Source organism: Pimephales promelas, chromosome 17, assembly GCF_988280905.1.
Source record: "Pimephales promelas chromosome 17, fPimPro1.hap1.1, whole genome shotgun sequence".
NCBI lineage: Eukaryota > Metazoa > Chordata > Actinopteri > Cypriniformes > Leuciscidae > Pimephales > Pimephales promelas.
The window spans coordinates 313677-337032 of NC_142785.1; the positions used below are offsets into that span (position 1 = coordinate 313677).

Here is a 23356-nt window from a genome sequence, read left to right on the forward strand (position 1 = left end):
TAATAATTTTAGAGTTTGCCGAGGCCGTGTTTGAGACGTTCAGCTGATGTGTGTGTGTGTGTGTGTGTGTGCTCTGACCGGCTCTGGACACGGTGGCCGGCGTGGCGGTGCGGAGATGACTGATCTCGAACACGAGCCTCATGGTGGGGTTCAGCGGGATCCGCTCGTTGCTGGCCAGCGTCAGCACCTACAGCACACACACACACACACACACATCTGGGGGTCAGGCTCATGCTAACACACACATCTGAGTGCGTTCTGGCCGTCTCGGCTCTACCTTGTTATCATCCATTACTGTGTTGAGCGACTCGATCCACATGGGGTCGATATCCCCGTCCAGGACGATCCACTTGGGCCCGGCGTGGCTGATGTTGGCCAGCTCGCGCATGATGTTGGAGAACAGCCCTGCGGGGACAGCACACGCGGTCAGTCTCACACTCCGGGATGGAGCGCTGGGAAACACACAGGCACTCACCGTCCTTCCACTCGCGCGTGGACGGGTTGATGATGCCGAACAGCTCGTCGTTGGTCACCGCTTTAGGGTTGAGGTCGGCCCAGACCGCCCTGCGCTTCATGTTCTGATACGTCTTGTGGAGAGATTTGAGGACCTGGGATTTCCCCGTGCCGGCGTTTCCCACCACGAACACGGAGTGACGGACGGCCAGCAGCTCCTCCAGCTGAACCACCTGAGCAGAACAACAGCAGAGACACATCACACACTCACACACACACACACTCACTCACACACACAACGCTGCTTTGCTTGATGTTTTGTGCTTTAGGCCGCACACACGAGAGACAAACTAGCTTGGCTGGCTGAATCCATCCTCAGCACCAGCGTGACGTCCTGCCAAACATCTCAGAACAAAAACAACACAGAGTGATTTCCCCAGCGCCGTATAACAGCAGCAGAACCGAACAGAACTAAACTAAACTGAACTGAACTGAACTGAACAGAACTGAGCTGAGCTGAACTAAACTGAGCTGAACAGAACTGAACTGAACTGAGCTGAACTGAACTGAACTGAACTGAACTGAACTAAACTGAACTGAACTGAACTGAACTGAGCTGAGCTGAACTGAACTGAACTAAACTGAGCTGAACTAAACTGAACTAAACTGATCTAAACTGAGCTGAACTGAGCTGAACTGAACTAAACTGAGCTGAACTGAACTGAACTAAACAGAGCTGAACTGAACTAAACTGAACTAAACTGAGCTGAACTAAACTGAACTAAACTGATCTAAACTGAGCTGAACTGAACTGAACTGAACTAAACTGAGCTGAACTGAACTGAACTAAACAGAGCTGAACTGAACTAAACTGAGCTGAACTGAACTGAACTAAACTGAGCTGAACTGAACTGAACTAAACTGAGCTGAAATGAACTAAACTGAGCTGAACTGAACTGAACTAAACTGAGCTGAACTGAACTAAACTGAGCTGAACTGAACTAAACTGAGCTGAACTGAACTAAACTGAGCTGAGCTGAACTAAACTGAGCTGAACTGAACTGAACTAAACTGAGCTGAACTGAACTGAACTAAACAGAGCTGAACTGAACTAAACTGAGCTGAACTGAACTGAACTGAACTAAACTGAGCTGAGCTGAACTAAACTGAGCTGAACGGAACTGAACTAAACTGATCGAGCTGAGCTGAACTGAACTAAACTGATCTAAACTGAGCTGAACTGAGCTGAACTGAAGTAAACTGAGCTGAACTGAACTAAACTGAGCTGAACTGAACTAAACTGAGCTGAACTGAACTAAACTGAGCTGAACTGAACTAAACTGAGCTGAACTGAACTAAACTGAGCTGAACTGAACTGAACTAAACTGAGCTGAACTGAACTAAACAGAGCTGAACTGAACTAAACTGAGCTGAACTGAACTGAGCTGAACTGAACTAAACTGAGCTGAACTGAACTAAACTAAACAGAACAGAACAGAACTGAATTGAACTAAACTGAGCTGAACTAAACTGAATGGAACTGAACAGAACAGAACTGAATTGAACTAAACTGAGCTGAACTGAGCTGAACTGAACTGAACTAAACTGAATTGAGCTGAACTGAACTGGTGTAGAGTTGAGCTCCAGGCCGAGTCCTCATCCACCGCTCTGGGCTCAGTGCAGTAGCTATTGTGTGATTAATTTTCAGAACACTTCTCTGTTTCCTCTCCCGAAATCTAAACGCTACAGTTGAATCATTAGAGTTCTGCACCACTAACATCACCAATCAGAACATCAGAACATCAGAACATCAGAACATCAGAACATCAGAACATCAGAACATCAGAACATCAGAAGTGTGGTTTACAGGCCAACGCTCGCAGATCCGCGTCACAGCTCCGCTACCGCACGATGATTACTCACTGCTAACGGTGGCACTGCTCACATGTAGCTTCGTCAGTAATACTTCATAAAAATAAATTCAATATTTTACCACATCTGTTTAGTATTGTGCTTTAACATAAATAAAGTCAATTTATTACGCCTAAAAAAATACATGTAAAAAGTCATTAACTCTTTCCCTGCCAGCGAATTGGAGGAAGTTGCCGACCAGCTCCAGCACTTCTAATATTTTCCTTAATGTTTCAATATTTAGCTTTATGTGGTATTTATGAATGTTTTGAATATCTGACCATGTGATATATCAAAAGAAAGAGTTAAAAGGTCTGCTTAAACATAACAAATATAGCCGCACGTTTTCACCGCCACATGATCAGTGTGAGCGGCCGAACCTCCGTCAGGTGTGTGTTTGAGGAGCTCTCGGAGATAAACACTTAAACACAGATGGGCTGCCCCGAGAGATCCTCCTCTTGGACTGATGGCATGTTCAATCAGTGGCATTGATGCGGCCCGTCGGCGCTGGAGGGTTTGCTGATTGGTGCTTTGGTCTGATGTGTGTGTGGCGATGGCTAATGGCAGACTGTGGCGGGGTTAAACGCGCGTGCAGGGCTGATGGACAGCTGAGGTGGTGTTGCTGTGGCTCTTTGACCCGTGTGAGATTGCACTTATTTCCCCTGATATCTCGACCCCGTCCTGATGCCCCACATTAGAGCGGCGCTCCGGCACCTGAGGCTCCATTACACTGTAACTCCTGCTATCTCTGATTTGTCCAATACATCCACTTGCAGACTGCTTTGACACTAATGTGTATTTGCTTGAAACACAACAGCGGTTTATGGCTCTGAAAGGAAGATAATGCAACCGGAGGAGAGGGGAAGTTGAGAGAGATGCGAGAGCGGCATTGATCAGGACTTTCACATTTTTCCCCCACAAACAATAGCAGTTTAAACACGGCGGGCCACGGCATCCAGCTGTACGTTAACCACACACACACACACACACACACACACACACACACACACTGACAGGCTGTCTGGGACAGAGAATGTGAGCGGAATGAAACGACAGCAATTTCCCATCTTCACTCAAAGTGTTCAGCTGGACACACACACACACACACACACACACACATTCAAAACACCTCACTCTTATACACCACTGGGCCAAAACACACTGGAGGATCCGAACGACCCGTTGATAATGATCTCATGTAGTATTAAATCAATCTCTCATCAAACCAATCATCATTTTGAGATTATCAAGTTTTCTTTCCATTTCAGTGAGCTTGTTTACAGCTCAATGTGTGTGTATACTTACTGTAAAGCAAATGCACCGTACAATTTTTATTTTAAACACAATATAAGCTATGTGGAGTCTAAAAAGCCATATGTTTAACCAAGTTCTGTTTCAAATTCAAAGTTAATATGAGAAATATTGAGGTTTTGTTTAGGCGCATTACCAAAAACAGCCACGGCAGTGAATTACTTCTGTGTTCTTCTGTCACAAATCCATACGATTTCACTTCTATCACAAAACAGTGAACAAATCCAAATATGGATCTGCATATGTAATGCTCTGTAGATGTAGTTAATCTGCTCTTGAACAGTTTGGTTTCAGGTTCTGATAACTGTGGTGATTACAGTGAAGCGTGTCACCTGACCTCACCTTCAGCACAAAGTTGTCCTCGGCCTGCAGCTGGAGGTCCAGCACGGACCGCTTGACAAATGTCTCGAAGTCCATGTCCCGCTTGCGGGGCACGTCGAGGGCCGGGAAGAGGTCCCCGATGAGGCCCATGAACACCGGCATGTCGTCGGTCACGATCTTCGGGACGTTGAAGTCTCTCAGGGCCCTCATCAGCACCTGGTCCTCGGGTCTGCGTGGATCTCCTCTCTTCAGGGAACCGGCCACCACCAGCACCGACTTGATGGCCCGCAGACCCCAGTCGTAGTGATCCTGCGACGGACAAACAAGAGCCTCAGCGACAGTCCAATCAGCTGCCTCCGCAGGCCTGTCACAGTAATATGGGCTCTCCAATTCACATGTCACAGTGCGCACCAAAACTATTGATAGAGTCACAGAACCATGACCGTGGGACTGACGGCACTTTTATTAGAGAACAATTGGGTGTCTCATAACATCGCATTCAAATAAAGTCCCAATGACGGGTAACCATTGGTCAGAACAGCTGCGGGCTAACGCTAAACCTCTGTGAGAACAGCGTAACGGCAGCGGCCGCTTAACAGTAGGGTTGGGTATCGTTTGAATTTGAACGATTCTGATTCCGATTCCTTGTTTCGATTCCGGTTCCTAACGATTCTCGATTCCGATTCTTTTAAGAGGCGGGGTCAAAAAAGTTTAGCTAACCTTGCTAACCAACGGCCTTTCTGAAGGAAATACTCCTTCTGTAAAAATACTCCTTTTGTCACAAATTTTGCATTTTGCCGAGATTTCGTTATTTTTAGAAAAGTGAAGCCACACTTTGGATCGCCGATGTAAGCTACTCATGTTCGACTCGCACGGTTATGCCAACACTTCCGGTAGACGCTTCTTCGTTGGTGTTGTTCAGTGATTTCTTCTTCCGCTCGGCGGACTGTGAATATCGAAACTAGGAATCGAAATTTTAACTTTTGAACGATTCCGGAAAAAATGAAAAGTTAGTCCCGGTTCCAATCGATACTCGATTCTCGATACCCAACCCTACTGAACAGGATACGGCAGAAACACTTCTCAACCTGTTTGGAGAGCAACTCCTTGCAGAGCTGGTACAGGGTGATGAATTTTCTGGCCAAAAGTCGAGCCTCGATGAAACCCTCTGCCACCAACATGATCTCACAGATGAGCTCGAAGTCTGGCACCACCATCGCACACGGCCTACAGGACACACACACACACACACAGAACAACATCGTGACTGTGAGCCTGCAGTAACTCAGGCTCTCACACTGCGGCTGACCCGTCCCCATCCCGAGGACACCAGAGGCCTGATGGGATGCCGGAGGCGGTGTGGTTTGGTGGATCGGTCACATTACTGACAGAATGGGAAATATACATTTTTCCACATGTGTGTTTGTTACAAACGGGCGCTCTATCACTATGTTGTGGCCTTTAATATTTCATAAGTATGTCACAAGGTAGCCTACTATAGAAAACAATTTCAACGTGGCTCTTTAAAATATCATACAGTTTGTGTGAAATATGCAGTTTCAGTTGTCATCTATAATAACGGGCTCTCTCTGGTCTAAACCCAAACCGCCGCCGGCCGCCCGTCCATCAACACCTGAAGGCCTGTGATGGACAACCACACCTGGAACATCAGCTGAATGTGAATCTGCAGCGTCAACTCAAAATGTGTTTATGAATGCAGACCATCGCTTGATATGGACAGTCGAAATGAATTTAAACGTTATAACATGCCATCTCCTCATAAGCAGGATAAAGTACATCTCATCATATCTGAGACCCTGACAGCACAGATCTCACCTGAACAGAGCCTTGAGGTTCTCCGGCAGCTCGGTCCGGCCGGCGTACCCAGGGTTCATGGTGATGAAGATGCCCACCGACGGGACCAGGTTCACGTCCTCGCCCATGAAGTTAAACCGCTTCTTCTTGTCTCGAATGGCATCTTGAATACTTTTGACCTGATGGATCATACATTCACAATAGAAACGACACAGAACATGTGTTACGTGCTCTTCAGAACCAATGAGAGAGTGAGAATAAATCACAAGGAAAATCACATTCATTTTCTTTACAACACTAAACGGTTTTAGTCAGAACGATCTGCCATTAGCTCTGAGATGAACATCTGGAGAAGCCGTAATCTCACTGACTGAACTGTGTTCAACAGCTAAATCGCTTCCCATAATCCACCGTTCCCATGAAGCCAATGTTACGATGCAGAAACTGCTACTGAAATGAACATTGCACATTTGAACACTTTATATTTCTGGACGTTTGACTATTTTGCAATACATTGATAAAGAAGCTTGCAATGAGCATTGCTTGGCTTTTAATTGGTTTGTTTCGTTAGCATGTCACAATAATTGTTAAGTTCTTTCCATCGATCAGTTTCTTCGTTTCACCCTGAGGTCACGCCGCACCAATAGCGATCCCCTTTAACCCTCAGGTGCTCTTTTAAAAAAAAAATTCTGTTTTGAAATGTTGAAATTTCATTTTTTTGGAAATGACTGACCCCCATAGGAAATGAATGGGAAATTGTAAAAAAAAAAAAAAAAAAAAAATTGAATTTTTGTTTTTTGTCAATTTTTTTTATAAGAAATAGTTTTTGAGATTGTTTCAACTATATATTCAAATCCACCAACAACAACAAAAAATGTGTTCATAAACAGCTGGGGAATTCACATGCCTCTCATTAGAGAGCTGTACATGCCATCTAGTGGTTACACCATGACTCTACGCTTTTTCTCTATACTGTAACCTGATCGTGCTAATTTTCTTCAAAAAGGCCTTTTTTATGAAGGCCTAGACTCTATATTAAACTAAAATACTGCATTAATATTTTTTTGAAAAAAATAATATATATATATATATATATATATATATATATATATATATATATATATAGAAAAATATATATATTTTTCCATGGCAAAAATAAACCATAAATATTGCATAAATATTAATAAATTCATTTAAATTGTCTCAAAACACTAAATTAAAAAGAATAAATATTATAGAACAAAAATAAACTGCATTGGTTTTACTGGGATGGAGAAAGTTTCATTTTTAGGTGTCCGGTCACTTTTGACCGGGAAGATAACAAGTGTGACTCCGAAACGAAGAGCACCTGAGGGTTAAATAAAGTAAAATAAAGAGCACACATTCGATCCACGCCCGAGCCGGAGCGTCCACGTCCTCAAGCCACTGACCTTGATGAATTAATCAAACCGAATAGTCTGTTATAAAGTCACGTGTGCCACTGGCCATTGTGAGAAAGAGAGGAATTACAGGCCAGAGATTAATCTCGATATCAGGACACAGGCTTGCTTGTGCTTTAATGGAATATTTAATGAAGCAACAATCAAAAACGATCTAATCGGATTAACGCGTCACAGCGAATGTCCAGTCTGGCAGGGTGTGTGGATGAGTTTAGCAGAACACACACATCCAGACGCCTCACACTGCAGAGCGGAGGCACACACACACACTCGCTGATGGAATAAGATATGAGGCGTAACTTGGCCATGGCCACACCAACTCCAAATCCCACACCGCATCACGTCTTCATGAATATTACATACTGTCCTATAGCAGAGCACAGCCGTGCATCAAGAGCCGCTGACACAGCAGAGGAAAACGCTGATACATTTTCATACATTTAATATATACAGGCCTATATTTTATATATATATAAGCCACATTGCTAATTAAATTCATGAAAATGTACCAGCAAGTCCAGGCTGCTGTTTCACACACAGTGACTGTGAATGGTGACCATTCCTCTTCGTCCCCCGTTGACCTCCGTAACACCTCGTGTTGTGCATCACGACAGTTTTGAGTAAATGAGGACAGAATGATCACGTCGGATCCCTACTCCATGAATCGCCTGGGTTCACGACAGTCTCGATGTTGATAATAAATGAAACGCTGCTCTCAGATCTGCAGTGGGGCGAACGCTTCATTCCTCTCAATACTGATACGTCTGGAGCTCCGTCTGCTTGTTTTAGCTTAACTGAATGAATATCCGTCTTTGTGAAAAACACTATTTCGATGCGACTGAAATGATCTCGCCTGACGAGCGGCTCGGTTCTCACGGTGAACGGTTCCCCGTGACAGCTGCTCTCTGAAAACACTACAAAAGGAAAGATAATTCATTTTTTATTACAAGGGAGAAACACCTGCCAGTGTCCTGACATTTCAGACGAGTCTTTCTGGCTTTCAAAGACAAAGTGCGCCGTTCCAGGAATGGCCCATTAAAACCCGTCGCTCCGTTTCAGAACTGAACGTGTCTAAACGACGAGCAGCGACATCATCATAATCACGACCATCATCAATCATCATCGTCGACGCATTACGGCTACAGCGCTCAGTGTCTCCCTGCGTAACTGAAGTGCAAGGCATAAAATCTGGATGGCACACACCAGATGCCGAGCCCTCAGAGACTGAGCGGTTCATCAGGCCTTTATATCTCTGTTTACGGGCCTCACCTGCACCGCCACCACAGACAGCACCTCCACCGAGATGCGGTTGAACTCGTCGAAGCAGCCCCAGGCGCCGGTCTGTGCCAGGCCTTTGTAGATGTTGCCACATGACTGAGGGAGAGAAAGCAGAGACTTGTGAGTGCATCATGGGAAACCATCAACAGAGTCACGCAAAATTATGCAGGAAATCTTTTGTTTTGTAGAAATGAGCTCACGCTTCCAGCTTATGAACAGGGTACACATGCTAAGCTGTGGATTAGCATCTGCAAGAACACACATCCCAGAGGAACCAGCGTCTCCGACCGACGGGACCGCAAACACAGGAATGTCTGCCAATATCGCGCCTCTCCCGAAAAAGTAACTAATTGCATGACTTTCGACTGATTATAATGTGTGTTACGTTACTCTTGCATTGCTTCATGCCTCTTGACTGACACACACACCCTAACCTGTTCTGTTAAACACACACATAGAAGATGTTCATACCCTGAGCATCTCGAGCTGCTGATTGCCAAAAGATCTTGAAACTCATGTTCTTTGCTTCTTTTTTGTACTTTTTGTCTATTCCTGCACACACGAGTGCGCATCTCTACACACATTTTATGCAAATTAAGAAAACTGACAGGCAAACAGAACAAAAACCAAACAAACAGTAATATGTAAATGTATAAAGTAATGCATTGCTCGTTGATGCGTTGCTTTACTCCTTATATGAAAAGCATAAGCCATGAACGGCCCCATGATGGGCGAAATCTCTCATTAGACGCAGGACAGACTCGGGCGATGAGACGGACACAGACTCGTCACAGAGCTCGCTGTGAACTTGATTAAAAGCTGTTCTGATCAAATCAGCACTGGTTATATTTAGAATATCATGAGGAGCGTTTCCAGGGTCCATCAGGAACGGGTCCCTATATTTCCATACTCTTATAAAAGGCCATAGCTGTGTTTAGCTGAAGCGCAGAGACACTCGTCAGTAGGGTTGGGTATCGTTTGAATTTGAACGATTCTGATTCCGATTCCGATTCCTTGTTTCGATTCCGGTTCCTAACGATTCTTGATTCCGATTCTTTTAAGAGGCAGGGTCAAAAAAGTTTAGCTAACCTTGCTAACCAACGGCCTTTCTGAAGGAAATACTCCTTTTGTCACAAATTTAGCATTTTGCCGAGATTTCGTTATTTTTAGAAAAGTGAAGCCACACTTTGGATCGCCGACGTAAGCTACTCATGTTCGACTCGCGTGGTTATGCCAACACTTCCGGTAGACACTTCTTCGTTGGTGTTGTTCAGCGGTTTCTTCTTCCGGTCGGCGGACTGTGAATATCGAAACTAGGAATCGAAATTTTAACTTTTGAACGATTCCGGGAAAAACGAAAAGTTAGTCTCGGTTCCAATCGATACTCGATTTTCGATACCCAACCCTACTTTTGAGCGATACAGATCGGCCTCGCCACTGGCAAACCACACAACAGCAGTTCTGCAGCGGCGTGAGGGTTATAGAGCACGGATACAGTGAGTCTGGCTGCTCAACTGAATCAATCAAACCTTCTTGCTAACTAGTTTAGCCATTAGATCAAAATAGTGATTTGGCATCTCTAAACACACATCAGGGAGTGTTCCTCAGTATACGGTAATGCTCACGTCATTTAGCAATGATTAATCCCAGTTAACCCTAACCCATTGCATTGTGGGACAGTGTTCCTGTTCGTGGTTCACGCGTCGGAGCAGAACCCGAGATCATGTGTCCACTGTGCGTGATCTGATGACCGTCAGTGCAGTGTAAGTGATGTAATGTAGATTTCAGCAGCGGTGATGTCCTCCGCTCACCTTGTAGTCCATCTGCTCGGAGCAGTTGAACACGTAGACCATGATGCCGAGGGCTCGGCCCAGGTCCTTGGTGGTCTCGGTTTTGCCGGTGCCGGCGGGTCCAGCCGGGGCTCCGCTCATGATCAGGTGCAGTGATTGGGTCAGAGTGATGTAGCATCTGCATTCCAGAGGACGACAGCAAGCGTCAGCAAACAAACACCTTAAACATCGACTCCACAGCTAAAGTCCCGTTAGAGACTGGGTCTGAGCGAACCGCTCGCTTCACTGATGACCTTTGCCCCTGAAGATCATTTGCATTATTAAGCTAGCATGGCAGTGTTTTACATCATTCACACAAACAGGCAATGTTCCTGAACCAACACCCTTTACTGGTCTGGGAAAACAGTCTGATCCGGATCCGACGAGTCCAGTCTCACTCGTGATGATAACGAGTCGCTCAACTGTGTATCAATGCTGTATATCAAAGGGTCACCATTACTCCAATCTGTGTCACATGACCCTTCAGAAATCACTCTAATATGAGGATCTGATGCTCAAGAAACATTTATGATAGTTATCAATACATTTTTTTCTTTTTTTCTGTGATTCTTTCAAGATTCTTTGATGAATTTAAAGCATTTATTTGAAATACTGTAGAATATTTTTGAACATTATAAATGTCTTTACTGTCACTTTTGATCAATTCAATGTGTCCTTTCTCAACAAAAGTATTCATTTCTTTCAAAAATATCTTTCCAACCCCAAACTTTTGAACAATAGGGCCCATTTTTTATGATCCCTGACTCATAACATGCAAGTCTGCTGAGTTTTGGATAAGCCTGCAAGGTTCAAATACTGATTTTATAATAAACCAGGCAAAACAGCAAATGAAATATTTTTGGGGGAAACTAATTTAAAGCTTTAAGAAATCTCTCTAAAGTGAGCCAGCTTGGCAGATGAATAACTCCCAGCGGCCGTGTATCTTAATGGAGCCATCTGTGCCACCGGTGTCATCGCCTGCGCTCGCTCTCCTTGTGAGAATGAAAGACAGGAGTGAGCCTCGGTCAGAGACGCAGCATATGCTCAGGAGCTGCACTGACCATCAAACAGGAGCGCCTCCGCTTTGTTATGCTTTCAAAGGGTCAGATCCTCCCGAGCAACCCGTCCTCCTCCAGCGAGGCCATCTGACGGCCGCTTCATAACCAGTCGGTTCAAACCCGAAGCGTCTCACCTGTCTGTGAGCGGAGTGATAACCAGCCGAGGAGTGTTGCCCAGATACTCGTAGGAGTACAGGAACTGTGCGTCGCAGATGTTGGCGAAGCAGTGCTTCTCGTCCTCGGCCCAGCGGTGCCGCAGCTGAGACAGCCAGAGGAAGGCCTGAGAGCTCTCCACCTGAGCGAGAGAGAGAGAGAGAGAGAGAGAGATTAGGCCTTCCAGCGAGACCACCATATCCACAGCTCACACTTTCATCATGCTGGCGAACGGTGTGAGGAGAGGCAGAATATTCTCTTATGAGAAGCCTGAAGGCCTTTTCCCATGACTCACGCAAGCGTTGACCCCTGCAGAGTCTCCGTCAAGCACCGCGCTCCTCAAAGTTCAAACCATTTCTACTTCCGAAGGCCGCCGATGATTCACATGACGTTTGCGATGCGTTTGGAATAAATCAGATTCTAGTGTTTAGGAATATCCCTTCACAATATCAGTTTACACTAATAAAATCAAAAATACAGTATTTCTTATTGATAAGCGTTCATGCACAAGTTGTTTCGGTAAGACTTGACTTGAAGGGGTGTGCAGAAGACTGACAGGACACCTTCATAATCATGACATGACGAAGTTTTATGCATGTTTGTGACAACCACCTACAGTAGCTTTATGGGTTTACATTACATTAACCCTCAGGTGCTCTTTGGTCATTTCTGACCCAAACAATTTCTGTTTTGAAATTCTAAAAATCACAGCTTCATCAGAATGTTATGAAACTTGGTGACTTTTATGGCATTATGTATATGAATAAAAAAAAAATGAAAAAAAATTGAGGTCATGATCTGAGCATGCTAAATGGTCGTAAAAAAAAATAGTCACACTCGTGGCCTTTGGTCAGAAATGACCGACCCATAGGAAATGAATGGGAAATTGGCAAAAAAATAAAACATTTCTCTGAATGTTTGTACGTGCAATCTACAAATCGGCCACATTTCTAAAAACAAGTACATCGCAGGAAAGGGGTGACACAGTGCAAAACAGACAAACCCACACACACACACACACATACAAACACACTTTTATATACATACACACCAATTAATTTTGATTTCAAAAAGTATGTTTTGAATTTTTACAAATCACAGCTTCATCGCGATGTTACGAAACTTCGTGACTTTTATGGCATTATGTATGTGAACACACAAAAAAATTGAGGTCATGATCTGAGCATGCTAAGTGGTCTTACAAAAATAGTCACACTTGTGGTCTTCGGTCAAAAATGACCTCATAGGAAATGAATGGGAAATTGTCAAAAACACAAAAATTCACACATTTTTATTTATTTATTTTTTTTATTTATTTATCCGTTTTTGAGATTGTTTCAACTATATATTCAAATCCACCAAAAAAAATAAAATAAGTGCTAATAAACATCTGGGGAATTCACATGCTTCTCCATAGAGAGCTGTACATGCCATTTAGTGGTTACACCATGATTCTACGCTTTTTCTCTATACTGTAACCAGATGGTGCTAATTTTCTTCAAAAACATTTTTTTTTCTGAAGACCTAGACTCTATATTAAACTAAAATACTGCATTAATATTTTTTTGAAAAAAATAATATATATATAGAAAAATATATATTTTTCCATGGCAAAAATAGACCATAAATATTAATAAATTCAATCAAATTGTCTCAAAATACTTAATTGCAAAGAATAAATATTATAGAACAAAAATGAATTGCATTGGTTTTACTGGGATGGAGGAAATTAAATTGTTAGGTGTCCGGTCACTTCTGACCGGGAAGATAACAAGTGTGACTCTGAAACGAAGAGCACCTGAGGGTTAAACTGTCAGGTGGTTTTGACATTGGCTGACATGAGGCCATTATAACTTTTTAATGATTAATTCAATGTGTAGTTGAGGTCACGAAATATATTCATGACACAGTTATAAGGACCTCATGACAGCCAATGTCAAAGCCAACCACATGACAGTCTAATTTAATTTAATGTCCAGTTGTCATGACAAATACACGGACAGGTGAGCGAAAGACACTTCCTGACAGTTGTCTTAACATGCATAAACCCTACTTCATATTTATAACCGATGTCATGTCAGTCTTATACACACCCCTTTCAAGTCAAGTGCTAGCGTTGTTTACTCTTTCAATCTTCAGGAGTTTTTCAGTTCGAAGCTCAAACACACGTTTCCACTGTTTAATGTCCTCCTCGCCTAACATGATTCCCTTCAGTGCCGCTGTGCGCAGAGGTCAGAGGTCACGGCCATGCCAGTCATGAGAAGAGGCCTCCAGCCGATCTGACTCCTATTCTACAGAACCGTGGGCCTTCAAGTGAGACCAAAATATGAGTCGATCACATTACAGCACATCGAGACTTTCATTATGCCGGCAAATTGTGTGAATAGAGGCAGAATAGAGTATTCTCTCATGAGAGCCCTAATGCATGTGTGGGTTCAGCTCATCTGCAGAAACCTGGAGGAATAACACTCGATACGGGCAGATGAAGGAGCCGTACCTTCTGCACGATGATCTTGTCCACCACGTCTCTTGCATGGACGTCAATGGTGCAGATGGTCATGACTTTCTGCCGGTCTCCGGGCGTGAGCTGGCCAATCAGCATGGTGATGAGCGTGTTCAACTGACTCACTTGCTTTTTATAGTGTTCCTTCATCGCGTTCTCGTATCTCTGCTCCAGGCTGGAGAACGCAATGCCTACATCGGTCGACCACCAGATCTGAGTGCAGGTGAGAGCCACCTGAGGACGCACACACACAGCAACAGTGGACGGCTGCTTCGCATTTACACTCTTTACACTTAAATCACATTATCAGCACAACATCGGGTGAAAAGTTCCACTTAATGTCAGGATGTCTTCGTGTTTGGTACAGTATGTGGGTTAATGACATATAAGCAATGTAAGATGCACACAAGGTCTAAGAAAAAAAGATGAATACTGATATAATGAATTGGCTTTATGCACAGCTGCACTACTTCCTGAACGTCAGCCAGCTCCTTGTTTCCTGTCTGCCATTATTGGACACATTGATTAATCCAGGTGTGCCCGACCTCAGTAGTCATGGCAACAATAATCAGACACACCTGAATTAATCAAGTTTGCCCAATAGTGGCAGACAGGAAACAAGGAGCTGGCTGAAGTTCAGGAAGTAGTGCAGCTGTGCATAAAGCCCATTAATGCAATATATACTGTATATAAATATACATATGGAACTGAATCGTCACAAAACGTGATCAGTCACACGTGTTTTAAGCCTTGCCGATTTAATACTATTTGTGGACAAATACAGACAAAATGACTTCAAAACATCCGTCTTGGTGAATATCCCAGTAAACATGCCTGCAGTGAACAGGAGAGATGTGTAACAGTATATTAAGGCTTAAAGTGACAGCTGTCTAATATTCCCGTCATAATGTCCTTCAAACAACAACAAAAGAGAAAACATGACTCAATACTCTTGACTGAATAACTTTTGTATTTTATATTGGATTACTTTTACCTATTCAATGTTTAGACCTACCTGAAAAGCACAGTTTCTCTCTTTTGTATCTTGTTCTATTATATTTATTTGTGATATTGCTTGTAATTTGGCTATTTGTAATAAATAAATAAAGGATAATGCCAAAATACCTTAGTTTTCAAGAATTTTCTCCTTGTTTATTCATTATGACAGACGACATTTTTGCCTTTACACTTCCAATGAAATATCAAAATGAATTTTAATTAAGAATTTACAACATGTTCAAAGCGGAGGCACTTAGTGACCAGAAGAATGTTTTCTGTCATAACGTTCTTCAAATCCCTGAGATTTTTATTCACAGGATTAAATGAGGCTCTGAATCCCATTTTCGATTTGAATCATGATTTAGAGACACATGCACATCCACTGTTAGGCTATTGGTCAAACAGCGGACAGCCTTCAGTCTGTAAGCCCATAGTCATACCCTCGCAATACTGCCAGAAATATCTCTCAATATCTCAGTTCTCTTCCACAAAAGCGGTCTGGATGATGTGTAGTCAGTACCTGTGCCGGGTAGTCGAACAGCCACTGCTCGCGGGGCTTCTCCGTATAGGCGGCGACGGCCTCGGTCATCTCGTGCCGCACAGTGTCCCGCATGGAGTCCAGGACACGGTTCAGCCACACCTCCACCTGAACACACAGCTCCATGCATTAAACCACTCCAGCGCCGTGAGGAGCTCGTCAGCACTGTGTATTAGCTCCGCTACAGATATGTATGAATCTGTCTAATCCATACGCAGATGTTGAGGAGCGCTGGAGCAAACACAGAACCAGACGTGGCGTGATACACAGCATTATCAGCATTAACAGCACATCCTCCAAACACAACTACTCTTACAGCGCTTCTGAAGAAAGGGCAAAGAGGTTTCTGGACTCAGATCTGTGGGATTATTTCGGCTCTCCTCCACAAAGAGCTGATCTGAGGAGTCATTCGTGCCTTCGCTGCAGTGTCACTAATGGCCCTCCTGATAACTGCTGGTGCATTGTGGGTAGGGTGTGCTGTACCTGGCCAGTGCAGTCGCAGGGCCGGCTGAAGGGGACGTACTCGTCCTCCTTGCTGAACATGCCCAGCCCCGTCTTGGTGAGGTTGCCGTCGCCGTCCGTCTCGAACTTCAACCTCGCCATATTGTCAAACAACTTTGAAAGATGTTTCTGAACCTGAGGGAGAAAACGCAAGGCTTCACATCTGCACAGCTGCTATTTCGGTCCAAGCGTGTCCTAATGGGACATATGGAAACTTGACATCTGCCTTCAAGACAACTTGGGAAGCGGGAATCAACACTGCCATCTAGTGTGTGCGAAAGGCAAATCACTGCAGCTGAGCCATAAGCAAACCGCATCCGTAGTGCTGCAAGATTAATGCACAGAAGCACGTGTGTGTGTGTGTGTGTGTGTGTACCTGGTGCGGGTCAGTGCCGCTGGACAGGATGTCGAGCAGGTCCGCTGAGGAGATGAAGTAGAAGCGTGGAAAGGCCAAGCGTTTGGTGTCCAGATACTCAGACAGGGCTTTCTCACACAGAGACAATCTGCAACAACAGGAGCAATGACTGAGAGATAACCAGCAGCTCCACGCAAAGCATCATGGGACACGGTGCGCTAAAGGAATAGTCACACGATGCACTAAAAAATAAGTGCCATCAAGAAAGATCAAAACTGATCATGAGTTTGAATGAAATATGAGAGGATTGTTAGTGAATAAAGAGAAACTCCTGGTATGGGTTCAGAATAAGTGTGATATCGAGGACAGACGGGTCTTATGAACAGATTCATGATGCTTTAAAGACACACCCACACCGAGAACAATAACTATAACGATAACTAGCGTCCACATCAGCTGGCGATAACTATATTAGTGTCTCACAGATGAACAATAACTGACACCGGTTTATTATAATGCTCTGTTTATTATAAGCACGCTGACGTTTGGTCGTCTGTTTATACTCTAAAAAAAATGCTGGGTTGTTTTAACACAATTTTCGGTCATATATGGACAAACCCAGCCATTGGGTTACATTTTTAAATGTCATTTTAACCCAATGTTTGAGTTTGTCCATATTTGACCCAAAGTTGGGTTAAAACAACCCAGCATTTTTTAGAGTGTTGCTTTTGTCTCTTTAAGCCAAGTTCACACTACAGGATTTTAAGCCTGATTTGCAAATCGCCGACGGGTCAGGGTGTTATCGCGTGCGAATCGCGGGGGATTAGCGGACGATGAACGCTTGCCAATCTGTTAGTATGAAAGAGGCAACAACGCAGCGAATACGCTCGCAGACGCGTCGCCGAGCCCAGAACAATATCTAGCCTGCTAGATATCCAGAGCCGTCGCGCGACTCTAACTCGGTGATGTCATGAGTACAGCCAATCACAGCAATGCATGGGTTGAGCACACCAGGTAAATCTTAGTTTTTCTTTTTTTTTGCTTTTTTTTCCCTCAGAGCAGATCGTCGCGCAAACAGTGATCAGCACTAGTTTCTGTCTGACGTTTATTCACGTGTTGTGTTCTCTTCATCGCTGGGTATTGGCGTAATGTTTATTTATTTATTTATTTATTGCGTGTTTTTTCGCTACAAAACGTGGTTTGTAGACCAGATAGAATCGTTGGGTGACAGAGTTGTTGTCAACTGGTTATTTATTTGATTATTTTCAGGATTTAGACCGCACCATAGCACTGAAACAGCTCTCATTGAGTCACAAATGATCTGCTCTTATCATCCGATCGTGGTTGTATCTCTGTGTAGTGCGTTGTCAACTCGTGTAGTGCGTCACCTCCTGTTGTGGATCAATCACGTTGTGTTGTGTGGTGTGAACAGCTCAACAACTTGAACACTCCTGATTTCACGGAGAGCAAGTCATGTAGTGTGAACACGGCTTTAAATGCTAAAGCAGGATGGATTCTGTGTTTTTTTGTTCATCGCTCTGGAAGTATCGTTCCTCATTGAATTTCTATAGAATTACTGTAGAATGATCATTAGAACTTTACAGTTAGTTTCTGTTTATAGTTCTGGTTATGGTCGCTGGTGTGAACGGGCCTCCAGTCATCATCGACGTGAGTTTAAGGAAAAGGCATTCTGTCTAATGTCTCGCTCTTTATGTAGGAAAGACAATAATAAGGAGAGCAGGAAGAAGTGCAGGAGACTGAAGCGTGCAAACCTGCTCTGCATGCCCTCTAGTTTGCTGTAGAGCCCGGGTTTATTGGTGGCCTCCACAACGTTGGGTGTTTTTCTGGCGTCCAGTGCCAGCTCTTTAAAATCAGCGTCGATGCCGTCAAAGCGTTTGGAGTCCTGTGGAGACATTCATGAGAGAGTGAGTCGAGACAACTTAGTTCTCCATAAAGAACATCCTCAAAAAACCCTCTGACATCCTGCAGAACATCTGTGTCTCCGGCCGCAGGCGCCCGGCAGTAATTATACTAATGTTTTCGGCCAAAAGCATTTCCATCTCTCATCTAGATCTATGAATAGAGTGCCAGAGGGCAGGACAAGATGCTACTCAAATCTTTCTCCATTAAAGTCTGTTTCACATTTCCTTCTTTACTCGTCCGGCTGTGTGTCTGTGGCTATTCGAGGGCAAGATAAGTTTTCAGTAAAGAAAGAACGAATAATAACAGAGACCGACCTCGGGTAGCTGAGAGCGAATGTCATCCGATCCGATAAAGATGCTCTCCAGGTGAGACCAAGTCCTCTGCACTTCAAACCAGATGGAGATCACGGAGTCAGTCACCGAGAGCTTTTTCTGCCACGTGGAAACTTCCTCCAAGAAGAACGCGATGTACTTGGATGTCATGATGTTCTGCAGCTGCACCTGGTTGTCCTCCAGCGTTTCGATGAGCTCCTCGTCGGACTTCAGCAGAGGAATCTCAGTGCGTGGGTGCGGCTCGAAGTCGAAGGCCATGCTGGTCCAGGTGGCGTCCAGCTCGCCGAGCACCTTCTCCATGCCCATCTCCTTCACGGCCCGGTCCACGATGCCCCGCACCTCGTCCTCGAAGTGGTGCAGGTTGAGCCGCAGCAGGTCGGCCAGCGTGGTGTCCTGGTCCATGGTGAAGTGGACCCCGGTGGCGTTCATCAGCTGGAGCCAGTGGCGCGGGCGGATGGCCGGGTTCTGGAGCTCGGCGACGGCTCTCAGCGAGACCAGCGTGTTCTTCACCGTGCCGTCGAGTCCACTGAAGGCGTCCCACGGGCGAGCCTCTTTGTCCAGCGCTCGCAGCTCTTTGGAGAAGCGCTTGCACTCCATCTCCATGTCATCCACGTCGATGTGCCTCCAGGGCGTCGTCTGCCAGGCGTCCAGGCACGACTGCACCACCAGCACCAGATCCCACAGCTCCTTGAGGATGGGCAGCTCTTTCCGGCACTGCTTCAGCTGTTTATAGTCTGGGATGGTCACTTCAAAGAGGCTAGCCGACTCAATGAGCCCGGCCATCACGGTATCCAACTGCTGGATCTGCCCGTGTGCGGCGTCCAGCATCTCGTGCGGATTCACACAGTCAAATCTGAAGACAAATGGAGACCACATTTCACCAAGCTGCAGCCGTGTGAGTTAGACTGCAGTTCCTCCACTGGCCACTAGAGGCGCTGCAGGAGAGACTCACTCCCATAGACCCGCATGTTATAAAATGCCCAACTTTACAGCAGAATAAAACATGTTTACAGTCTGGTAATATTTCTATAACTCATTCATTTAAACTATATTACGCCTAACATTTCTGCATAATTAAGGGCGTGGCCACTTGAGTGACAGCTGCTGATGTCACTTTTAGCCGTTTGTCTGCTAGAGTTAGCGTCAGCTAATCCGCATCGCTGCACATTTTCGTTTATGTATTGCATTATGGGAGTGACGTGTTGCCAAGATGGCGACGGCCGGCTCCGCCCACTTTGGGCTTCAGAGACGCTCTTCAGAAACACTGCGGGTGACGTCACGCACACTACACACATATTTTTTTACAGTCTATGGATTTCACACACATATATCGATCTGAACTAAACAAGTAAGCAGAATATCAACACTATCGTCTTCTGTAGAGCTGCTTTACAATTTGAATTTGTCTCATATTTGATGAAGTTCTCATCACTGATTCTGCGTTTTTCCTGATTATTACTATGAAGCTGCTTTGAAACAGATCTCATTCTCTGGCCTGGCGTATACATGTGCTGTACCTGAAGTAGTCGTTCTTGCGGAACTGCTCCCTGAAGGTGTGTTGCTTCACGTCGAACCAGGCACATTTCCTGCGCAGGTTGGCCACCTCGCTCGCCTGCAGCGGCGCCACGTGCTGCTTCACCCCCACGGCCTGCTTCTTCAAGTTGGTCCACTTCTCTGGCAGCACCTGTCCATCAGACACACAGAACAATGCCACGCTGAAAACACCAGCATATGATGAGAACCGCTAACATATGATGATTACCGCTAGCATATGAGGATAACCGCTAGCATATGATGATAACCGCTAACATATGATGATAAGCGCTAGCATATGATGATAATCGCTAGCATATGATAAAAACCACTAGCATATGAGGATACCGCTAGAATATGATGATAACCGCTAACATATGATGATAACCGCTAGCATATGATGATAACCGCTAGCATATGAGGATAACCGCTAGCATATGATGATAACCGCTAACATATGATGATAACCGCTAGCATATGATGATAACCACTAGCATATGAGGATAACCGCTAGCATATGATGATAACTGCTAGCATATGATGATAACCGCTAGCATATGAGGATAACCACTAGCATATGATGATAACCGCTAACATATGAGGATAACCGCTAGCATATGATGATAACCGCTAACATATGATGATAACCGCTAGCATATTATGATAACCGCTAGCATATGATGATAACCGCTAGCATATGATGATAGCCATTAGCATATGATGATAGCCATTAGCATATGATGATAACCGCTAGCATATGATGATAGCCATTAGCATATGATGATAGCCATTAGCATATGATGATAGCCACTAGCATATGATGATAACCGCTAGCATATGATGATAACTGCAAGCATATGATGATAACCATTAGCATATGATGATAGCCACTAGCATATGATGATAACCGCTAACATATGATGATAACCGCTAGCATATGATGATAACCGCTAGCATATGAGGATAACCGCTAGCATATGATGATAACCGCTAGCATATGATGATAACCGCTAGCATATGAGGATAACCACTAGCATATGATGATAACCGCTAACATATGAGGATAACCGCTAGCATATGATGATAACCGCTAACATATGATGATAACCGCTAGCATATTATGATAACCGCTAGCATATGATGATAACCGCTAGCATATGATGATAGCCATTAGCATATGATGATAGCCATTAGCATATGATGATAACCGCTAGCATATGATGATAGCCATTAGCATATGATGATAGCCATTAGCATATGATGATAGCCACTAGCATATGATGATAACCGCTAGCATATGATGATAACCGCAAGCATATGATGATAACCATTAGCATATGATGATAGCCACTAGCATATGATGATAGCCATTAGCATATGATGATAGCCATTAGCATATGATGATAGCCACAAGCATATGATGTTAGCCACTAGCATATGATGTTAGCCACTAGCATATGATGATAGCCACTAGCGTATTAAGGCCAGCGTTCAGAAAAACGTTCCCTCAGAGGCCTCACTATCAAAACTCTATGGAGACACGTACCTCGAGCTGCTTGTAGACCACATCCGGCAGTTCTTGTCCATACGTATTCAGCAGATCGATGGTGTGCTGCAGAGGCTCGAACATCTCGTCTGTGGCGCTCTGCCGCTCTTTCACCCCCATCAGGAAACCCATGACCTCCTTCAGACCGTCATAGTCGCCCTCCTCCACCTTCTGTCCAAATCCAGCCTCCGTCAGTCTGATGAACTCTTCCAGGTCGGACAGACTAACAATCACACGTGGATTAACAGTGTTCGCACAGATACAGGTCAATGAAATTCCCAAACTTTCAAGGACTTTTCAAGCTCTACTTCACAACAATCAGAGATCTCATTTATCAAACAATATCTTAATTATCTTTCACATAATAAAAATGGTAAATAGATAATAAAAGTAAAAAAAATATGCAATATGGTACAAATAAAATGCAGCATATGCAATGACTGCGGTAACTTTAACTATCATAAGGATGCTGAGACAAAGATGTCGCTTTCCATATTACAACTGATTTTTTCTCCCTTGAATATGTGTATATATATATATATATATATATAATATATTGACCTGAAGAATGAAAGCTGTATGATATACTTGAATAATTATATGAGTAATAATATCACACTCATACGTAGCTGTGCTAAATCAGACGGGTGTGAACACTCTTTTCTAAAATAAGCCTATTCTCTTTCAATAACTCAAGCACCTTTTCAGAAACACGGCTGTTTTCAAGAGTTTCCAAACCTTAAATTCAAGCCGCTGTACGAGATCAGGCAGAGCAGTCATGAATTATCTCCTCAGTGCTGTTACCTGTTGGTCACATGATCAATGAGATGCCGTTTGAACATCAAGCTCCACTTCTTGATGACGTTGAGCAGGGCCGATTTGAAGGGACGGGCGTCCAGCCTCATCCAGCCCTCGAACACATGTACGGGCTCCAGCCGCTGCACCTCTTCGTACAGGCGCTCGTACGAGTCCACCTGCTGGCGGAAGTGCTCGAGCGTCGGAGGGGCTTCTGGGACGCCGTGCTCAGCGTGGGCCTCGACCTCGTCGCTCGTGAGGATGTGGCCGTACTGCAGGAACTGCTGCATGAACTCCGCTCGGTCGTCCACGTACAGGTAGGCGTAGCGCTCCAGGCTGTTGCGGTGCTCGAGGCACTTCACCATCATGTTCCTCACACGCTCCGAAAGGATCTGCCTCATTCCCGCCAGATCCAGCATGTCCTCCATATCAGCCTGAAGCAACAAGACAGTGTCGATATACATCCGACTGTAAATAACATGAAAACTACATTGTCTGCTCTTGTTTTTTCAGAATAAAAAAAGTCTTTTCCAAACCAGCATGTGGGGAGCGTTCTCTGAGGCAACTTCTCTCAAAGTTATGAACAAACATTCTTCGAGACTCGTCGAGACTGTTTTCCAAGATGGCTCCTGTTTATACACTTAGGCCGTGTGTGGCGTCTGTTTTCAATTGTTTTCAATGGGAGTGCCGCATTTTTAAACACCATGAGCGTACTGAGGCGCTGATTGTTTTTTTCACACTGAAGCGCCGAGCGTTTTTATTG

The 23356-nt window shown here is 44.4% G+C and overlaps 1 protein-coding gene across 2 annotated transcripts in view; it reads right to left on the reverse strand.

The window, feature by feature from the left end:
* The window catches only part of dnah9 (dynein, axonemal, heavy chain 9), a 79663-nt gene that overhangs the window by 41622 nt on the left and 14685 nt on the right, over positions 1 to 23356 (reverse strand). For both annotated transcript variants that reach the window (XM_039653769.2, XM_039653768.2), the window contains 18 exons: positions 22603 to 23027; positions 21799 to 22021; positions 20237 to 20403; positions 18702 to 19572; positions 18237 to 18367; positions 16486 to 16612; positions 16092 to 16244; positions 15591 to 15716; positions 14066 to 14305; positions 11550 to 11710; positions 10340 to 10496; positions 8520 to 8624; positions 5833 to 5990; positions 5085 to 5223; positions 4018 to 4305; positions 476 to 686; positions 278 to 405; positions 79 to 187 (listed from right to left, as the gene is read on the reverse strand). In XM_039653769.2, the coding sequence (XP_039509703.2) occupies positions 79 to 187; positions 278 to 405; positions 476 to 686; positions 4018 to 4305; positions 5085 to 5223; positions 5833 to 5990; positions 8520 to 8624; positions 10340 to 10496; positions 11550 to 11710; positions 14066 to 14305; positions 15591 to 15716; positions 16092 to 16244; positions 16486 to 16612; positions 18237 to 18367; positions 18702 to 19572; positions 20237 to 20403; positions 21799 to 22021; positions 22603 to 23027 (3919 nt within the window). The remainder of the gene's footprint in view (positions 1 to 78; positions 188 to 277; positions 406 to 475; positions 687 to 4017; positions 4306 to 5084; positions 5224 to 5832; positions 5991 to 8519; positions 8625 to 10339; positions 10497 to 11549; positions 11711 to 14065; positions 14306 to 15590; positions 15717 to 16091; positions 16245 to 16485; positions 16613 to 18236; positions 18368 to 18701; positions 19573 to 20236; positions 20404 to 21798; positions 22022 to 22602; positions 23028 to 23356) is intronic.